The 20,805-nt window shown below is 44.2% G+C and overlaps 1 protein-coding gene across 1 annotated transcript in view; it reads left to right on the top strand.

Moving 5' to 3' along the window:
- The window catches only part of SUGT1 (SGT1 homolog, MIS12 kinetochore complex assembly cochaperone), a 56,686-nt gene that overhangs the window by 24,682 nt on the left and 11,199 nt on the right, over nucleotides 1-20,805 (top strand). The window contains exons 9-10 of the mRNA XM_079983640.1: nucleotides 1,965-2,061; nucleotides 2,837-2,944. Coding sequence (XP_079839766.1) covers nucleotides 1,965-2,061; nucleotides 2,837-2,944 — 205 coding nt within the window. The remainder of the gene's footprint in view (nucleotides 1-1,964; nucleotides 2,062-2,836; nucleotides 2,945-20,805) is intronic.

Here is a 20,805-nt window from a genome sequence, read left to right as displayed (position 1 = left end):
AAGGCCCTTGGAGTGTCTCAGTGTCTGGCTTGAAGGATGGGGGTGAAGACGCTCCTTTGGGTATTCTGGACCAAGGCCATTTAGGGCTTTAAAGGCCAGCACCAACACTTCCAATTGTACTCTGAGGCGAACTGGGAGCCAATGTAGATATTTTAAGACGGGTATTACATGGTCCCAGGGGCAGCTCCCAGTCTGGCAGCCGCATACTGGATTAGTTGTAATTTCCAAGTCACCTTCAAAGGTAGCCCACATAGAGTGCATTACAGTAGTCCAAGCTGGAGATACCCAGAGCATGTGCAAGCAGGTAGGGTCTCAGCCAGTGTACCAGCTGGAGCTGGTAGACTGCTGCCGTGGACACAGAATTGACCTGTGCCTTCATGGACAGCTGTGAGTGCAAAATGACTCCCAGGCTGCACACTTGGTTCTTTATGGGCATATTTACCCCACTCAGGACGAGGGAATTCCCCCCACCTCCCTGCTCCTTGTCTCCCAGAACCAGTACTTATGTCTTGTTGGAATTCCACCTCAATCTCTTGACTGCCATCTACCCCACAACCGCTTCCACACTCACACAAGACATCCACTGCCTTCACTTGTTTCAATTTAAATGAGAGGTACAGCTGGGTTTCATCTGGTGAACACCCAGCCCAACCCCCTATTGACCTCTCCTAGCAGTTTGCTATAGATGTTAAAAAGCATGGAAGAGGAGTCAGAGCCCTGAGGCACCCCTCAAGTCCAGGGATCTGAACACTCACCTCCCCCAACAGTACTTTATGGACATGGCCAAGGAGGAATGAGTGGGTTCACTGCATAGCAGTGCCCCAAATTCCCAGACCTCCTAGAAGATCCAGGAGGATACCATGGTCAGTATCAAAAGCTGCTGAGAGATCCAGCAGAACTAGGAAACTGCTTTCATCTCTGGCCCTGGCCCTGTCCCACTGGAAGTCATCAGCCAGTGCAACCAGGGTGGTTTCAGTCCCATGATGTGTTGATTGCAAGTGATCCAAATGGTCCACATCCTCCAGGCGTGCCTGGAGTTCTTCTGCGACCACCCGCTCAATCACTTTGTCCACAAATGGAAGATTTGAGATAGTGTGATAAGAGAAACCTGGTCGACAAGCAGCAGCAAGAACAGAGCCAGCTACCATGTCCAACCAGGTCAGTTCCTCCATACACAATCAGTGGCACTGGTCTTATGAATCATTAACCTGGCATTGCACAGCACTACTTTAAGGGCATGTGGGACACCCTTGTTGATACTCTTCTTCCAGTTGTGCATTTTCTTCTGGAATCTGTTCTAAGGCTCTCATCAAATAGTCTTTGAAACTTGCTGAGACCATCTATTGTGGGAGCTTACTTAAAGGTAATGCACTTGGTTGCTTTCATGTCAACTTGAAGAATTAATGAACTTGATGCTCTTTGGTTAGAAAGGAGCTGCATCTTCCACTTAATATACTGATAATTATGGGGACTGATCAATCCTCCATTCTTGAAAATGAGCATGCAATTCCACTCCAAAAGGCTTGGATCATTGCTTTAGGAGGATCCATGCTAAATTCCTGGATGATCCATTTTCTGCCAAGGATCATCATTGACATTCATGTTTGACATAACAAAATAAAAAATAAAAAAATTCCTTCCGGTAGCACCTTAGAGACCAACTAAGTTTGTTACTGGTATGAGCTTTTGTGTGCATGCACACAAATCTGAATAGTATCTGAAGAAGTGTGCATGCACATGAAAGCTCATACCAATAACAAACTTGGTCTCTAAGGTGCTACTGAAAGGAATTCCCCCCCCCCGACTACGGCAGACCAACACGGCTACCTACCTTTAACTAAATGTTTGACATAGTTCACATGGGCCCTTGTTCAGAGGGAAGGAGTTGGGAAAGTCTTGGGAAGCAATCAGGATACAACAGTGGGATATTCACATAAACTAAAATACTGGTGTTTTTTTTAAAGGCATGACTGGTACCAAACAGAATCTCATGTAATTGTAACTATTATGATCAAAAACGCAAAGAAGGATGATGTAAACATACAGTTTTCAGAAAAAGAGGTAAGATATGCATAAAATTCAAACTGAAATCAAGGCACCCTTAGGTTAAAAATTTAGTTCTTTTCAAAGTCATTTCTTTGATTTCATTGTAACTTCCAAGAGAGTGTGTGCTAATTGCAGCCCAAGATAAAATCAGCAGCTTTATGCTTGGATGGGGAAAAGTGAGGCTTTGGGAAATGTTGGTGCAGGTATTATCTAATATTTATACTCTCTGTATTGTTCTGTCGTGCTGTTCACTAAATCCTAACTTTAATTATTGGGACCCCAGGTTTGGTTAATTATATTGCAAGTATTCTTGTTTTATCATTTACATATTTTAGACAATAGAATCAAAAATTCAGTGAGTTGCTGCTTTATATTCACACATCTTGCTGGTTATGGAAATGTGTGAAGTATAAAGCAAAAGAAGAAGCTGTGTGTCTTTTGTCCATTTAATTATTTATGGCTTTTGGTAACTTTCTACAGTTAATGCAATTCTTTACCTAAAGAATGCACATCAAACTGACATAAAAGGCTTTCTGAGTACCTACTCGATGACTAAGAACATTGATCTTCTGTTTATGTTCTAGCACACTTTGAATTATCTGTTGAATAATTCAATATAAATTGCTGTTTGAAATTCCTCTCTTATACTCTACACAGATTAGATGTTCCCAATGAAAGGTCTTTGCCTTCATTTCCTGGGAAATGACAGAAACACTAGGAGGCCTTTTCCTTGTGTTTACTACTAATTTTGTATTATTAACAAATTATTATAATTTTGTATTATTAACAGCTAGATGTATTCGTGAGGCTTTCGTCAGAGGAAGACTACAACTTAAAGCTTCATTTTCTTCATTCCATAGTTCCAGAACAAAGTACATTCAAAGTTCTTTCAACCAAGGTAATCTTTTAAAGAACAAATTATTTTGTTAGATACTTGTCGCCAGGGTGGATTTGATTTAAATTAAATGACGATTTAAATCAATAGTCAGTAATACTTGATTTAAATCATATTTTTAACAGACTCATTCTTACTGGTATAATCTTAATATTTTACAACCAGATGAAGGTTTCATTTTTGGAATAATAACTTTTTAGAGTAGTTTTTACAGTTATATAAAAAATAGCTGATTCAGTTATACTATTAGAAATACGTAGACTGATAATTATGAAATTATTGTGAGGTTTAATAAGTTAACTGTTTATATTTGGACAACTTTTCTGCTGTACTTTATTGGAAGGAGAAAAATAAATAAATAATCGTTTCCTTATTAACAATTTAAACAATTTATTTAACTAAAACAATAACATTATAGCATATGTATCCATGTTTGTTAACTGATGTGGTTAGAGACTTTCTTGTTTGGATGATGTCAGGCGAGCCCTGGGAAGAAGGGCCTGGAACTAGTGTGAACTCTTTATTAGTTGACTGGCAAGCACTTCAAGGTCTCACCAGGTTACTATTTCCACCACCCGCACCACCCCCTTTGGGATTTGCTTCTACGTTCAGGTGCCTATTCTGTACAGTTAAGTGTTAGTGCAGTTGTTGGAACCCAGTGGGATTGGGAACAGGTTGCCAACCCTGAAGTGCCTTCCGCACTTGCCTCAAGTCTGAATTGCACAGATATGCAACTGACTTACACAATTATTACACAAAGATTCCAAGACTTGTGGAGCATTCTGCTTACAAGGTTGCACTTCCATCTTTACAGCTTCACACTTAGCTACTTGTGCAGATCTATTCCACTCCAAACAACCTATTCATTGAAGAGGTAAGGGGTTGAAAGATTTTTCCTCCAAAAGCATTTTTCTTTTAAAAAAAATCCAATTTAAAATTTAAAAAATTTATGTTTTTAAGAAATCATTTATTTTTATCCTCCCTGCTTGTCACTTACTCATATTTGTAACATGCATTTTTACCCCCTCCCCCCAAGAAAAATCTTAGCTGGTTAAGAAAAGCAGTTTGTGTGCATGCTTCTGCAAATGACTTAGGCTGCAGTCCTAAGTATGTTTACCTAGCAGTAACCCCACTGAACACAGCATAGTTTTGTTGTCGTCATTTAGTTGTGTCCAACTCTTCATGACCCCTGGACCAGAGCACGCCAGGCACTCCTGTCTTCGACTGCCTCCTGCAATTTGGTCAAACTCATGCTGGTAGCTTCAAAAACACTGTCCAGCCATCTCGTCCTCTGTTGTCCCCTTCTCCTTGTGCCCTCAATCTTTCCCAACATCAGGGTCTTTTCCAAGGAGTCTTCTCTTCTCATGAGGTGGCCAAAGTCTTGGAGCCTCAGCTTCACGATCTTTCCTTCCAGTGAGCACTCAGCGCTGATTTCCTTAAGAATGGAGAGGTTTGATCTTCTTGCAGTCCATGGGACTCTCAAGAGTCTCCTCCAGCACCATAATTCAAAAGCATCCATTCTTCGGCAGTCAGCCTTCTTTATGGTCCAGCTCTCACTTCCATACATCACTACTGGGAAAACCATAGCTTTTACTATACGGACCTTTGTTGGCAAGGTGATGTCTCTGCTTTTTAAGATGCTGTCTTGGTTTGTCATTGCTTTTCTCCCAAGAAGCAGGGGTCTTTTAATTTCGTGACTGCTGTCACCATCTGCAGTGATCATGGAATAAAATAAGAAATAAAAGAAATAAAATCTCTCACTGCCTCCATTTCTTCCCCTTCTATTTGCCAGGAGGTGATGGGACCAGTGGCCATGATCTTCGTTTTTTTGATGTTGAGCTTCAGACCATATTTTGCGCTCTCCTCTTTCACCCTCATTAAAAGGTTCTTTAATTCCTCCTCACTTTCTGCCACCAAGGTTGTGTCATCTGCATATCTGAGGTTGTTGATATTTCTTCTGGCAATCTTAATTCCGGCTTGGGATTCATCCAGCCCAGCCTTTCGCATGATGAATTCTGCATATAAGTTAAATAAGCAGGGAGACAATATACAGCCTTCTCTTGCTCCTTTCCCAATTTTGAACCAATCAGTTGTTCCATAACCAGTTCTAACTGTAGCTTCTTGTCCCACATAGAGATTTCTCGGGAGAAATAGCTTACTTTTGAGTAAATATGCATAGGATGGTGCAGCTTTAATAAAATCAGTTTGTTTTCAGCTAAAACTTGGAAATTCAGAATGGTGGGTCAATTTCTGTACTAAATATGCAGTTATTGTAGAATGCATTCTCCCCTGCTGATATCTGAACTAATCAGTCATGTCAAACGAGGATGGGGGGCAGCAGGAAGGTGCGCGACGCCTTCCTGCTACTCTCCAGCCCGGCTTCGAGGCTGGCGGTGGGGAAAGCAGCGCTTCCCCCATCGCCAGCCCCAGAGGATGGGGGGCAGCGGGGAGGCGCGTGACGCCTTCCCGCTACTCTCCAACCCTCCTGTGGGCTTTTGCGGGAGATGGGGGAATTCCCCCACCTCCTACAAAAGCCCGTAGGAGCCGCGCACCCTTTAAAGAGTGTGCCGCTCTTGGGGGCTTTTCCCCAAGGAGGGAGAAGGGATTGACTGGCCGAGTCAGTCCCTTCTCCCTCCTGGTCGAAAAGCCCGCAGGAGTCACGCTGGGCTCCTGTGGGCTTTTGCGGGAGGTGGGGGAATTCCGCCACCTCCCACAAAAGCAGGGAGAAGGTCTTGGAGTAGCGCACAGGCTGCGTGCAGCCTGTCCGCTGCTCCCAGTGCTGCGGGGGGGGGGGGGGAATCATATTTTTTTACTTGATTTCCCCCCCTGAAAACTAGATGCATCCTATGGGCCGGTGCGTCCTATAGGGTGAAAAATACGGTACTTAAAAACAAGAAAAATAAATGATGTTTCATTATTCAGATCTTGCAGGTAGAAATTGGTGGCTGCCTTGTGGATCCTGGATAAAGTCATGAACACAACCTAGGATTGGAGGAAGGCACAGAGGTTAAGCCATTGGTACCAGTTTTCAAAGAATGGTTTATTTCACTTATTCAAGAGCTCTCAATCATACAACCTATTCACACATGTTCTGCAGGGAAATAGCTACTAAATATAGTTGCTCTGTCTAATTAGAAAGCCAGCCTAGTAGCTCAAAGGGTGCTGGCCAAAACTTCATGCTGCTCCTTCAGCCCAAAGTTCTTACATTTTTCTTATTAAGCACAATCTTCCTTGCAAATATTCATTGAATTACACAGCCTTAAACTGGCAGGTTATGCTTAAAATTCTACAAGGAAGGCTCAAGCAGTATGTGGACCGAGAACTCCCAGAAGTACAAGCTGGATTTAGAAGAGGCAGAGGAACCAGAGACCAAATTGCAAACATGCGCTGGATTATAGAGAAAGCTAGAGAGTTCCAGAAAGACTGCTTCATTGACTGTGCAAAAGCCTTTGACGGTGTCGACCACAGCAAACTATGGCAACTTCTTAGAGAAATGGGAGTGCCTGATCACCTCATCTGTCTCCTGAGAAATCTCTATGTGGGACAAGAAGCTATAGTTAGAACTGGATATGGAACAACTGATTGGTTCAAAATTGGGAAAGGAGTACGACAAGGCTGTATTTTGTCTCCCTGCTTATTTAACTTATATGCAGAATTCATCATGCGAAAGGCTGGGCTGGATGAATCCCAAGCTGGAATTAAGATTGCCGGAAGAAATATCAACAACCTCAGATATGCAGATGACACAACCTTGATGGCAGAAAGAAAGGAGGAATTAAAGGGACTTCCGGGTTATCGCCATCAGCTAATGGCGGATTCCCTTTGATCTGGAGGGGACCGGCTCCGTGGGAATTGGGTCTGTACCGCTACGGCGAAGCGGGGACCCTACAGGAATCACAGGCGGTGAAGCCTGTGAACGTGGGACTCGGCGGGCACCTTTTGCGCCCCCCCCCCAACTCGCAAGGAAACCCTTTTACGGGCTGTGGAGCGGGGTGAGTGGCGCGGTGCTGTGAGTCAATTGCTTTTTTCACGGAATGAAGCCGCATTGCCGTTGCTGGAGAGCGCTGACTTTTTCCTGGGACAATTGGATTACAAAAGCAACTACCCGTGAGTAGGGGAAATTGGACTTATTTACAAAGAAAGGAAAAAAAGACTTAATTGGCTACCGAAGCGGGGAGGTCTAAACAGGAAGTCCGCCTTCCGCTTTGTAAATAGATCAAAGCAAAGAGACTTTTAAGCTAAAGCGCTGGAGTTACGCTTGAAAAGGACTGTTTTCTAACTCGATAAATTTTCTGAACCCCCTACCTGGGAAGCAGGGAAGGAAGGGGGCTGTTTTTGGACTGTATAAACCTGCAAGAGAGAGGGAAAGGCCGCTCAAACCTGGGAACGGCCTGCCAGTGAAAAAAGACTGTTGCTTTTTAGACTGCGTGTTAGCTGTCATTAGAAGGACTTTTTGACAGCAAGAGAGATACATTGTGATCAGCTTTAATACTTTGTTTGCTAAAGGGAGAGAAAGCAACTGAAAGGTAACAAAAATTGGAACTGTTTCATTTTCTCGGTTGGAGTCTTTAAAAAAAGAAAAAAAGTAACTTCTTTTCTGGACTATTGCAACTGTTTCCACCTAGAGGGACTCTTAGAAATTGCTACAAGGGGAATTTTCCACTGGTAAACAGGAATAGCTTATCTGAGACTGACCTTGGCTCTTCTGCTGTTTTACTGTTATGGCAGATGGGAAAGAGAAAGCAGACTTGTCATCTTTAGACAGAACAACGAGGTCTGGGAAGACCTTGGGGCAGCGAAGGCAATCAACTGCTGGCCTTCCTATTGTATCTGGGACTGTATCAACACAATCTAAGTCTAGTGGAATGTCTTCAGAAGATGCTCTAGCGAATGCATTAGCTAAGATTAATGAAACTTCGTTACAACTCAGTACGAGGGTCGAAGAGACCAACAAGAGGGTTTAGGAGACAAATAAGAAGGTTGATACTGCAAATAAAAAAAATGATTTAAATACAGAAACATTAGATAGTCTGGGGCAAAAGGTTAACAGTAACACAGAATCTATTCAGAAACTGTTGCAGGAATCGACCTTGACCCAGGAAAAAACTACTGCTGTGGAATTTAAGGTAGCGCAATTGGAAACAGAGAAGGTTCCAGACCTACAGAAACAACTTGAAGACCATAAGCTGACGTTGTCTATGATTGAATTGAAGGAAAAACAGATGAACCTAAGGATCAGAGCTGTACCTGAATTGGAGAAGGGCACCCTGACAGATTTCTTGACACAAGAATTTGCAGAGTTTTGGAAGCCAGATTTTAAAGAAGAGAACTTTAAAATTGTGAGGGCTTTCAGACTAGGAAAAGGAGGAAAGAAGATCAAAATAAGGGATTGTTTGATTACCCTCCGATCTAAGGAAGAAAGAGACAAAATTTTGGGTTTGCATTTCCAGAACCCTTTGATAATTCTGCAATCAAGAGTGGAAATTTTCAAAGATATACCGAAACACCTTTTGGATCTTTGATCCAATTTTGGGGACTTGGTTGCCCTGTTGAGAAAGAACAAAATTATTTTCAGGTGGGAATTCCCCCAAGGCCTATCTTTTAGCTACAAAGGAAGAAAGATAAAAATAAGATCAGTGGAGGTAAAGGATAAGTTTTTGGGAAACCACGAAGAAGACCTGCAGAAAGGACTTGGAAAAGAGCCAGAAGCATTGGACAAGAGTTCACCAAAAAAAGGGAAACCAATGCCAACGACTGATATAGACGAACTACTGGGTGCAGTTGGAGGAAAAGCAAAGTAAGTACATCATGACACTGCAAGCATTAAGTTGGAATATTAATGGACTGAATTCCCCGGAAAAGAGGGGGAGAGTATTTCACATTTTAAAAAAAGAACATTTGGACTTGAATTGCTTACAAGAAACACATGTGACAAGGCTACATCGGAAAATTTTGAGTAATAAAAGACTAGGAGAGGAATTTATTTCATCAGATAAAGTTAAGAAAAGAGGAGTAGTACTCTATGCAAAGGAAAGCCTGTCACCGAAATTTTTATTTAAAGATGATCAAGGAAGATTTGTTGCAATTGAAATCCAATTACAAGGAGAGAAGTTTTTGATAGTAGGTATCTATGCACTGAATGAGGGGAAATCGGAATTTTTCAAGAAATTGCATGAAATTTTAATGGATTATTTAGACTACAACATGATCTTGATGGGAGATATGAATGGAGTGATGTCTACAAATATGGATAAAGCCCAGAGACAGGTGGTGACAAAAGATGGTAGATTACCAAAGGCGTTTTTTGAAATGGCTGATAATATGGACCTTGTTGACATTTGGAGAACTAAGAACCCCTTGGGAAGAGAAGGAACTTTCTTCTCTGAAGCCAAAATGACATGGACAAGAATTGACCAAATTTGGGTAACTAGGGGATTGACCCCGAAGATAAAAAAAAGCGGAAATCTGCCCTAAAACTTGCTCCGACCACAATGCCGTGAAGATGGAAATGATACACCAATTGGTTCCTTTAGATGGAGGATGAATGATTCTTTGTTTAGGAATGAGGAAATGACTAAAAAGGCCCAAAAAACTTGAGAGACTATTTTGAGATAAATATGAACACCACTACTGAAAAAAGAGTAATTTGGGATGCAAGTAAAGCAGTTATGAGAGGGTTTTTGATACAACAAAATGCAATTAAGAAGAGAGCTCAAAATGAAAAAAGGAAAAAATTTTGGAGAAAATAAAGGAAGGAGAAAAGAGACTGAGGGTAAACCAAAATCACAGGAGATCCTGAAAGAGATAAAGTTATATCAAGTACAATTTATGAAATTGATGAATCAGGAAATAGAATGGAAGATTAAACAGATGAGACAAAAGACATTTGAATCGGCTAACAAATGTGGGAAACTGCTGGCTTGGCAAATAAAAAAAGACAAAAACTTAACACCATCACTAATTTGGTAGTGGAGGGAAAGAGCATACAGAATCCTGTGGAGATTAGGAAGTGTTTTCAGAAGTATTTTAAACAGCTATATACACAGGAGACCCAGAAAGAAATGGATATTGATAGATTTTTGAAAATAAATGGATTACAAAAAATCTCTCAAGAGAATAAATTAATGTTAAACTATAAAATAACAGACCAAGAGGTGGAAGGAGCCATTCAGAATATGAAGTTGGGCAAATCTCCAGGGCCGGATGGCTTGACTGCAAGGTATTATAGATCTTTGAAAGAATGGTTAGTACAGCCTTTGAAGGAAGTTTGTAATGAAATACTGGAGGGAAAAAAGGCACCAGAGTCGTGGAAAGAAGCCTACATTACACTTATACCGAAAACAGAATCGGAGAAAACACAGCTTAAGAACTACCGTCCCATATCTTTACTCAATGTGGATTACAAAATTTTTGCTGAAATTATGGCTAAAAGATTAAAAAAGGTATTGGTAGAAGAAATTCATAAAGATCAAGCGGGCTTTCTCCCGGGCAGACATTTGTCAGATAACACAAGGAATATAATTAATATTTTAGAAAAATTACAAGTGAATATTAATACTAAAGCAGTTTTGATATTTGTGGACGTGGAGAAAGCCTTTGATAATATTTCTTGGAGTTTCATGAAGAAAAATCTACAGGGAATGGGGGTAGGCCAAGGTTTTGAAAATGGTATAGGTGCAATTTATTCAGAACAAAAAGCTAAGTTAATTGTGAATAATGTAGTTACAGAAGAGTTTAAGATTGAGAAAGGAACACGACAGGGCTGCCCAATCTCTCCATTGCTTTTTATATCGGTCCTGGAGGTTTTGCTTAATATTAGAAAGGACCAATTGGTTAAAGGTATACAACTCGTGGCCAAACAGTATAAATTGAAAGCGTTTGCTGATGATTTAGTTTTGACATTACAGGAGCCAGAATCCAGTACTAAAAGAGTATTACAATTAATTCAAGAATTTGGTCAGGTTGCGGGATTTAAGTTGAACAAGTTGAAAACTAAGGTGTTAGAGAAAAATTTAACAGTGATTGAGAAAGAGAGGTTTCAGAAGGAGACAGGATTAACATTGGTTAAGAAAGTGAAATACCTGGGGGTTAATATGACTGCTAAGAATGTGAATTTATTTAAAGATAATTATGAAAAATGTTGGATGGAAGTGAAAAAGGATCTAGAAATATGGTCAAAATTGAAGTTATCATTGCTGGGCCGAATTGCTGCGATAAAGATGAATGTATTGCCTAGGATGCTGGTTTTGTTTCAAACATTGCAAATTCTGGACAAGATGGACTGTTTCAAGAAATGGCAGAGATATTTCTAGATTTGTCTGGCAGGGCAAGAAACCTCGAATAAAATTTAAGATACTAACTGATGCTAATGAAAGAGGTGGATTTGCCCTGCCAGATTTTAAACTTTATTATGAATCAGTTGCATTTTGTTGGCTGAAAGAATGGCTGCTTCTTGAAAACACGGACATTTTGGATTTAGAAGGTTTTAATAATGTTTTTGGATGGCATGCATACTTGTGGTATGACAAGGTCAAAGCACATAAAGCGTTTAAAAACCATATTGTCAGGAAAGCACTGTTTAATGTCTGGATGAGATATAAGGACTTGCTTGAAAGTAAAACGCCAAGGTGGTTGTCACCAATGGAGGCTAAGGCTCTGAAAAAACTTAATATGGAGGCAAATTGGCCGAAATATTGGGAAATTTTGGAACAAGAAGGAGATAGATTAAAACTGCAGAGCTTTGACAAACTAAAAAATAAAGTACGAGATTGGCTTCATTATTATCAAATAAGGGAGGTTTATAACTTGGACAAGAAAATTGGTTTTCAGGTGGAAAAATCAAAATTGGAAACAGAATTGTTAGATCTAAAACTAAGAATTTGTCAAGAATGTATAACTTGCTGTTGAAATGGAATACACAGGATGAAATGGTTAATTCTGTTATGATTAAATGGGCGCAAGATGTTGGACATAACATTATGATGGCTGACTGGGAAAAGTTATGGACCACAGGTATGAAGTTTACGGCATGTAATGCCTTAAGAGAGAATATAATGAAAATGATTTACAGGTGGTACTTGACACCAGTCAAGCTTGCAAAAATTTATCATTTGCCCAATAATAAATGTTGGAAATGTAAAGAGATTGAAGGCACATTCTTTCACCTTTGGTGGACATGCCCAAAGATTAAGACCTTCTGGGTGATGATCTATAACGAAATGAAAAAGGTATTTAAATATACCTTCCAGAAGAAACCAGAGCCCTTTCTTTTGGGCATGGTCGGCCAATTGGTGCAAAAGGAGGATAGAACTTCTTTTATGTACGCCACAACAGCAGCAAGAATACTCATCGCAAAGTATTGGAAGACACAAGATCTACCCACCCGGGAAGAATGGCAGATGAAGGTGATGGAATACATGGAACTGGCCGAGATGACTGGCAGAATCCGGGACCAAGGAGAAGAGTCGGTGGAAGAAGATTGGAAAAAATTTAAAGTTTATCTTCAAAAATATTGTAAAATTAAGGATTGTTAGAAAGATGTTGGAAAAAGAAAATTATGTGGTTTTGGCAGAAATGATATAAAGGATTAGGGTTAGGGTTATGTCAGGAGTGCTCTGATGGTGTTTCCTGCTTGGCAGGGGGTTGGACTCGATGGCCCTTGTGGTCTCTTCCAACTCTATGATTCTATGATTAAGTAAAAATGAATTGGTGAAAGAGAGAACGTAAAATTATAGTATATTAAGACAAATTATTAAGATAAAAACAAGGTTGGAAGGATTTGCTGAAATAACAATTTGAACTAGAATACAAAAATGGGAGGTGTGAGGAGGTCAAGGAAATAAATAAAGGAAAGAAAGCTATGTAAAGGTTCTGTCAGGGAACTGCCATCGGAGAGTCAGGTGGTGGAAGGGCTCAAGGAAGCTGGGAGACCCTCGGATGCTGAGGAAGGAACCAGCAGGGGGAGAGGGAGAGTTCCTGCAGAAACTCAGTCAGAGGAATGGCTCCAAGATACTTCCAGTGAGAACAGCGGGGAGGTCTCAGGACCTCCGCTGGGGACGCCTACTCCGCGCAGGAGGAGCTGAAGCGGGACCAACTCTGGAGGAGAGAAACAGAGCGTTGAAACACCAGCTGGCACTGCTAACGGCACGGCTCGAGGAAAGGAGGGCTCAGGATGCACAGGGGAAACCCACCCCCATCTCAAGGAAGGTACCGGGGTTGGTACAGAAATTCGGGGGTGACCCAAGGAACTACCAAGCCTTTAAAACAGATGCAGTACGCACTGAATCTGCAGTTCGATGACTTTGCCGATGAGGAATCGAGAGTGGCTTTTGTGATTGGTCACCTTGAGGGGGGGGGCGAGAGACTGGGTGAGGCCCCTGATGGCATCGAATAATGACGCCTTAAAGGACTTGAGGAAATTCTTTATCGCGATGGACTTGATGTTTTCCAGCCAGATCGAACAGGGCGTGGTACGCAGACAGTTAATGGCGTGCAAACAGGGAAATCAATCCGTCTGAGAGTATTGGACACAGTTTACCATGCTTATACATAAATTGGGGTGGGACCTGTCTTCGGACCCGATACAAATGTTGTTTGAAGAAGGCCTAGCCCCAGCGGTGAAAGGTGAACTTTCCCGCGTGCCCCGTCCTGAGTCCATAGACCAGCTGACTAAGGCGGCGCTTGTGATTGGAGCGCGCCAGGAGGCGAGGGCGCTGGAGAAGCGGGAAGGGAGAGGAGAGGGTTGGAATGATTTCTGCATTCCTGAGATGCCGGAGTAACCTTCCCCGCCAGTGGAACCGATGGAGATTGGGGGTGCGCGCGAGTGTGGAATTTCAAACGTCAACGAAGGGCGGAAGGAGGGGAAGAGCGCCAAAAAATGTTTCCTCAGTCAACAGCCCGGACATTTTGCCAGGGTCTGCCCGCAAAGGAAGGGATGGCAAGGAATGGTGGGGGCTGTTGGGAGTGAGGAGGAAGAGGTTAAGGAGCAGGTAAAAGCCAACGCCTGGCTGCCAGCGACAGGGCACAGCAGCCAGGCCAAAGATCAGTGAACGTGCCCAAGCCTGAACACCTTAGAGCGGCTCTCGTCGTAGAGGTGCTGCTAGAAGCTGCCCAACGGACATCCACTCACGATAAAAGCCATATTAGACTCAGGCAGCTCCTGCAATTTCATGAGTAAGGAGTTTGTGTCAGAATACCAGATACAGACACTGCCCTTAAGTCGTTCCTTGCAGGTGACAGTTGATGGGGGGGAACTCCTGGGGGGGGAAGTTACCCAACAGACGGCCCCCATGACAATGAGGGTGGCAAGGCACACGGAAGTCATTGCTTTTCATGTAGCCACCCTGGTGGGGCCTCCCATCATATTGGGAATGAGCTGGCTGGCGCTACATGATCCGCTAGTGGGATGGCACCAGCGCACAGTCTCTTTTGGGTCAGCTCATTGCCTAGAGCACTGCAAGGGGAGAGAACTTCAGGGGCTGGCTAGGGCAAGTCTTGCAGGGATGGCGGTGGGGAAGGAGGGAGAAATACCACGACAATACGCCGACCTGAGTGACGTCTTCAGCGAGAAGGAAGCAGATAGACTGCCCCCGCATAGACCCTTTGACTGTCAAATTAACCTACTCCCGGGAGCCCAGCTACCAGTTGGCAAACTGTATGCCATGTCGGACAGGGAGATGCAGGAGTTAAGGGAGTTCATAGACAAGAACCTAAAAAGAGGGTTCATCAGGGAGTCAAGAGCGGTGGGGGGCAGCCCAGTGTTTTTTGTGGACAAAAAGGACTCTAGTAAACCCAGGCTGGTCGTGGACTTCCGGGCCGTGAATTCGGTGTCAGAACCAGTGGCCTTTCCCATGCCCAGGATTGACGACATTTTGACCAGGGTGAGGAAGGGAAAGATTTTTACCAAGCTAGACCTGAGGGGGGCATATAACCTGATACGGATGAGAAAGGGGGATGAATTGAAGACCACCATGTTCACCCCCTTGGGGGCCTTTGAGTATCTCGTTATGCCTTTCGGATTACAGGGGAGCTCAGCATGCTTCCAATCCTTCATGCATCACGTCCTAGGACCTTTGCTCTATAAGAACTGTGTGGCCTTCTTAGACGATGTGTTGGTCTACTCAGAGGATGAGGAGCAGCATGTCTGAGATGTCCGGGAGGTCCTAAGCAGGCTGCAAGCAAACCAGCTGTGGGTAAAACTGGAGAAGTGCCAGTTCCATACCAGAGAGGTGGAATTCCTGGGGTACTGTTTGTCAGACAAGGGGTTGTCCATGGATCCCAGCAAAGTCCAAGCGGTACTGGAATGGAAGACACCCAGAACCAGGAAGGACGTGCAGAGATTCCTGGGGTTTGGAAACTTCTATCGGAAGTTCATCAAAAACTTTGCCCAGTTAACGGCGCCCATCACCGATTGTCTCAGTAGTAAGAAGAAATTCGCCTGGACGGAAGAGGCGCAGCGAGCGTTTGAACGGCTAAAGAAAGCGTTCGCGTCGGAAGAACAGCTCTTGCACGTAGACCTACAGAAACCGATGAGGGTGGAAACAGATGCATCAGATCGAGCGGTAGGAGCGGTTCTGCTCCAACCGGGGAAGGATGCGTCGGACTGGAGACCGTGTGCCTTCTTCTCGCGGAAGTTGAATAAGTCCGAAAGGAACTACACCGTGTACGACCGGGAACTGCTCGCCATTCATGAAGCGTTTCGACGATGGCGGTACCTGCTAATAGGAGCGCAGCACAAGGTCCAGGTGTGCACGGACCACAAGAACCTGGAATATTGGAGAACGGCCCGAGTCCTGAACCAAAGACAAGTGCGATGGGCACAGGAATTTTCCAAATTCCATTTTGAGATTCGCTATGTACCGGGGCCAGAGAACGTAAGGGCGGATGCTCTCTCTCGAATGCCAGAGTATATGGAGGGGGAGGGGGCGCCCGAAGAAAGACACTACGGTGGTGGGGCTCATTTCAGGAGGGGATGAGTCCGCCTATCGGGACGAGGTGGAGCGGCTTTGTGTTTGGTGTGGAGAGAACAATCTGGCTCTTAATACGGCTAAGACCAAGGAATTGGTGGTGGATTACAGGAAAAAAAAGGCGGACATTCAGCCCTTGTATATCAAAGGGGAACGGGTGGAGAGGGTGGCGGAATTCAGGTTTTTGGGAGTGACTATCGATCAGGGCATGACTTGGAGCGCAAATACCACTGCTCTGGTGAAGAAGGCCCAGCAGAGAATTTATTTCCTCAGACTTTTAAAGAAGAACAATCTGAGTGAGAGACTGCTGGTGCCCTTCTACCGAGGCTCCATAGAGAGCATTCTCACATACTGTATTTGTGCCTGGTTCTCCAGTTGTACAGCTAGGAAGAGGAAGGTGCTCCAGAAGGTCATAACCACAGCCCAAAGGATTATTGGTCATCCTCTCCCATCTTTGGAAGAACTGTACGGTTCCCGTTGTCTTAGGAAAGCAAACAACATCCTGCAGGATGCATCTCACCCGGGATACAGTCTGTTTGCACTACTGCCTTCTGGCAGGAGATATAGAAACATCAAGTCAAGGACAAATAGACTGAAAAATAGTTTCTATCCAAGAGCTGTGGCCTTTTTAAATGCTGTAACTCGATAGTGTGACCTGGGAGTTTGATGGGTGTGGGTGTGGGTGTGGCTGGAATGTGGTTTGTTTGGTTGTTGTTGTTGTTTTGCTTTTGTTGTTTTTAAGGGATGGCATCCAATTTCGTTGCACTTGTGCAATGTTGCACTTGTGTAATGACAATAAAGAATCTATCTATCTATCTATCTATCTATATCATCCGAGAGGACCACTGGGTGTGTGGAGCAGCATTGGTGGGGAAAAGAGAACTGGTATAAAGGACAGAGAGCGATGAATACGCCCAAGATAAGCTCAGAGGGCTCAGGAGAGCCGGGGAGAACACGGGGTTTTGAAGAAAGGAACGGGGCGTTGTATTACAAGGGGGCATTGTACATACCAGAAGGGGAATTGAGGGGTAGGGTACTCAAACAACTGCACAACAGCCCCACCGCGGGGCACTTTGGGCAACACAAAACCATGTGGTTAGTTACCAGGCAGTTCTGGTGGCCCAAGGTGAGGGAAGATGTACGAGAGTATGTAAGGGGGTGCGACCGCTGCCAGAGGGCAAAGGGGGAGAGGGCGGCACCGGCGGGGTTGCTGGAACCATTACCCACACCCGAAAGGCCATGGGAGGCAGTCTCCATAGATTTTATGACGGATTTGCCAAAATCCAAGGGGAAAACTGCGGTAATGGTAGTGGTAGACCAGTTAACCAAGATGTGCCACTTTGTAGCTTGCTCACATGCGGTCACGGCGGAAGAAACAGCCAGGTTGTTTGTAAAACACATTTTTAGGTTGCATGGCGCCCCCTTGAGGGTGGTCTCAGACAGAGGGAAACAATTTACGTCCAGGTTCTGGAGGAAGCTCATGAGCTTACTGCACATAGAGGTCAATTTCTTGACTGCCAGACACCCAGAAACTAATGGGCAGGCGGAAAGGGCAAACAGTATTCTGCAACAATATCTGAGGTGTTATGTAAATGACAGAGAGAATGATTGGGTAGAGAAATTGGCCCTGGCCGAATTCGTCTACAATAACGCGGAAAATGTGTCCACGGGCATGAGCCCATTTATGGCCAATTATGGGTGTCACCCCAGGGCCTTTCCCGGGGAAGGGGGGGAAAGATGGAGCGTACCGGCAGCGGAACATTTTGTGGAAGAAATGGAAGCCATACATCAACAGCTCTAGATGAATTTGGATAGGGCCAAGGAAGAATACAAGAAGCAGGCAGATAGGAGCAGAAGGGAAGGAGAGACCATAAGGGTGGGGGACCGGGTGTGCTTGTCAACACAAGGGTTACCCTTCAAGGGCGGGTGCAAGAAATTGAGGCCGAAACGACTGGGACCTCAATTGAGGCCTTTAAACTCAGGCTGTCAGACAACATGAAACTGCATCCAGTATTCCATAGGTCATTACTGTCACCATACCGGGAGGGGCAGGAATTTTTGGGACGGGAAGGTGAGGTTCCCGCGGCACTGCAAGTAGAAGAGAGGGAGCGCAGCAGTCATGTAGCAGAAATACTCGACTCTCGGTGGAAGGGCAAACAGGTGGAGTACTTGGTGGCATGGGAAGGGGAACTGGAGTCCGAAAATACCTGGGTACCGGCAGAAACGGTCAAGGATGAGGTTTTAGTAGGAACGTTTCATCGCCGGTTCCCAAGGAAGCCTCAGCCTTTGGCTAGGTTCTGGGAGGAACATTTCGGCACCACTGACGAGGAAGAGGAGTTTGAGGGGTTCCCAGAATCAGATGGGGAAGAGTATTCGGGAAGAAGGGACAGTAGTAGGTGGAGAGCGGTTTTCGAGTCATCCAAAGATGAGGAGGATTCTTTCAGGGGGTTCCCAGCCTCACCACCCAGAGAAGAAGGGGAACCGGGGGGTGAGGGGGGTCCTGGAGGGGAGGTGGATGTCAGGGAACTGCCATCGGAGAGTCAGGTGGTGGAAGGGCTCAAGGAAGCTGGGAGACCCTCGGATGCTGAGGAAGGAACCAGCAGGGGGAGAGGGAGAGTTCCTGCAGAAACTCAGTCGGAGGAATGGCTCCAAGATACTTCCAGTGAGAACAGCGGGGAGGTCTCAGGACCTCCGCTGGGGATGCCTACTCCGCGCAGGAAACTGTCACGCAGAGAATCCAGAAGGAGAGTTTCCGTTAAGGAACTCTTATGTTGGCGTAAATTCCGGAAGCGCCCACTGATGGATTCTGCCAGCGATTGAGGTAGTCATGCACCCATGGCTCCGCGGACTGGGAGAGTTTAGAAACTGATTGCAAAGCCTTGAGGGCTTAAACGCTTACGCACGAGTAGCCCCTTTATCCCATTACAGGTTCTATTTGTTCTTTTTTTTGATTGATTGTATTTTTTTTGTCTTCTATTTTTCTTTTTTCTCTTTTTTCTTTTTGTAATCTTTAAAATTTGAATAAATATTATTTTTAAAAAAAGAAAGGAGGAATTAAAGAACCTTTTAATGAGGGTGAAAGAGGAGAGTGCAAAATATGGTCTGAAGCTCAACATCAAAAAAACGAAGATCATGGCCACTGTTCCCATCACCTCCTGGCAAATAGAAGGGGAAGAAATGGAGGCAGTGAGAGATTTTACTTTCTTGGGCCCCATGATCACTGCAGATGGTGACAGCAGCCACGAAATTAAAAGACGCCTGCTCCTTGGGAGAAAGGCAATGGCAAACCTAGACTGCATCTTAAAAAGTAGAGACATCACCTTGCCAACAAAGGTCCGTATAAAAGCTATGGTTTTCCCAGTAGTGATGCATGGAAGTGAGAGCTTTGGCCACCTCATGAGAAGAGAAGACTCCTAGGAAAAGACCCTGGTGTTGGGAAAGATGGAGGGCACAAGGAGAAGGGGACGACAGAGGATGAAATGGTTGGATAGTGTCTTCGAAGCTACCAGCATGAGTTTGACCAAACTGCAGGAGGCAGTGGAAGACAGAAGTGCCTGGCGTGCTCTGGTCCATGGGGTCACGAAGAGTCGGACACGACTAAACGACTAAACAACAACAAACTGGCAGGTTCACTGCACTCAGATTATAAAGCCTTTCCTTGCCTTTGGACTAACAAGAGTGCCTCTAAGCAAATGGGCACAACTATCCTAAAATGTGACATTATTTTAAAATCTGTTATTTTAAGTCCTGTCTATTTAGGATAGCCCTGAATAACCATTTTCCTTTGGTAATCTTGCATAGACCTTACATTCATATAAAATACACCATCCATGCTATTTTGAATTATTATGTTACAAATAGCGATATTAAAAATAAACATGAATACATTCACAAACTTTTGAGACTTACTTTGTGAAATAATATCTGACTTAATATGATGCATGACAATGCTAGCTTGAGTTCTATGGCTGTGTAATAAGGCAAAAGTGAGAAGTAAGACCGACAACCCCTAGCTCCTAGCAGGAACAATCCTATTCAGGGCTCCATCCCATCAGCTTTCCTGCAGGATACTATGACAGGAAACTCAGCTGCGCAGTTGATCCATCAGTTGAATTGCTGCCCATCGGATTTCTGTGCCACTGAAACAATTGTGCTGCCGGTGACAGAGCTGGATTAAGGAACTCTCACAAACTGCAAATGGGGAATGCAACTCTATCCAGAACTGGTTGAACACCAGCTCTCATACACTAGGAATGATGTTACTTGTGCAACCTGTGTCTTGTTGGAGTTGAGCTTCAGCTTTCTGGTCTTCATGGTACTGCATTACTCCCCTCCCCCCCCCCCCGCTTGCCCCCCATAAGGCAGAGAGCTTTAAACTGTTTTTGAGCCGGGTCTGCTTGGGTTACCTGGTGCAAAAGGAGCTTTTAAGTGCTCTGTTTGTTTGATGGGCAAGGCCTGCTTGGCTCTGGGAGTGATGGGGATGCTGTCACCCGCTAGATGTTGGGTGGCTCCAAGGGTTTCAGTATACAGTACATATTTCATTTTCATTTATGCATAAAATGTGGGATTACCATGCGCTCATAGCACAGGTCATGGAAAAAATATACAAGATGTACTTTAAATACATGGTGCATTACCAATGAATGCAACTAATTCAATTTGCGCCAAGATGTCTCACAAATAGCATATTTGTGGTGTAGTGGTGTAGAGAGCCAGTGTGGTGTAGTGGTTAAGAGCGGTAGATTCGTAATCTGGGGAACCCGGTTCACGTCTCCGCTCCTCCACATGCAGCTGCTGGGTGACCTTGGGCTAGTCACACTTCTTTGAAGTCTCTCAGCCCCACTCACCTCACAGAGTGTTTGTTGTGGGGGAGGAAGGGAAAGGAGAATGTTAGCTGCT

This window comes from Podarcis cretensis (genome assembly GCF_951804945.1).
Source record: "Podarcis cretensis genome assembly, chromosome: 7".
Lineage (NCBI taxonomy): Eukaryota > Metazoa > Chordata > Lepidosauria > Squamata > Lacertidae > Podarcis > Podarcis cretensis.
This window is presented reverse-complemented; position numbering and strand designations above follow the sequence as displayed.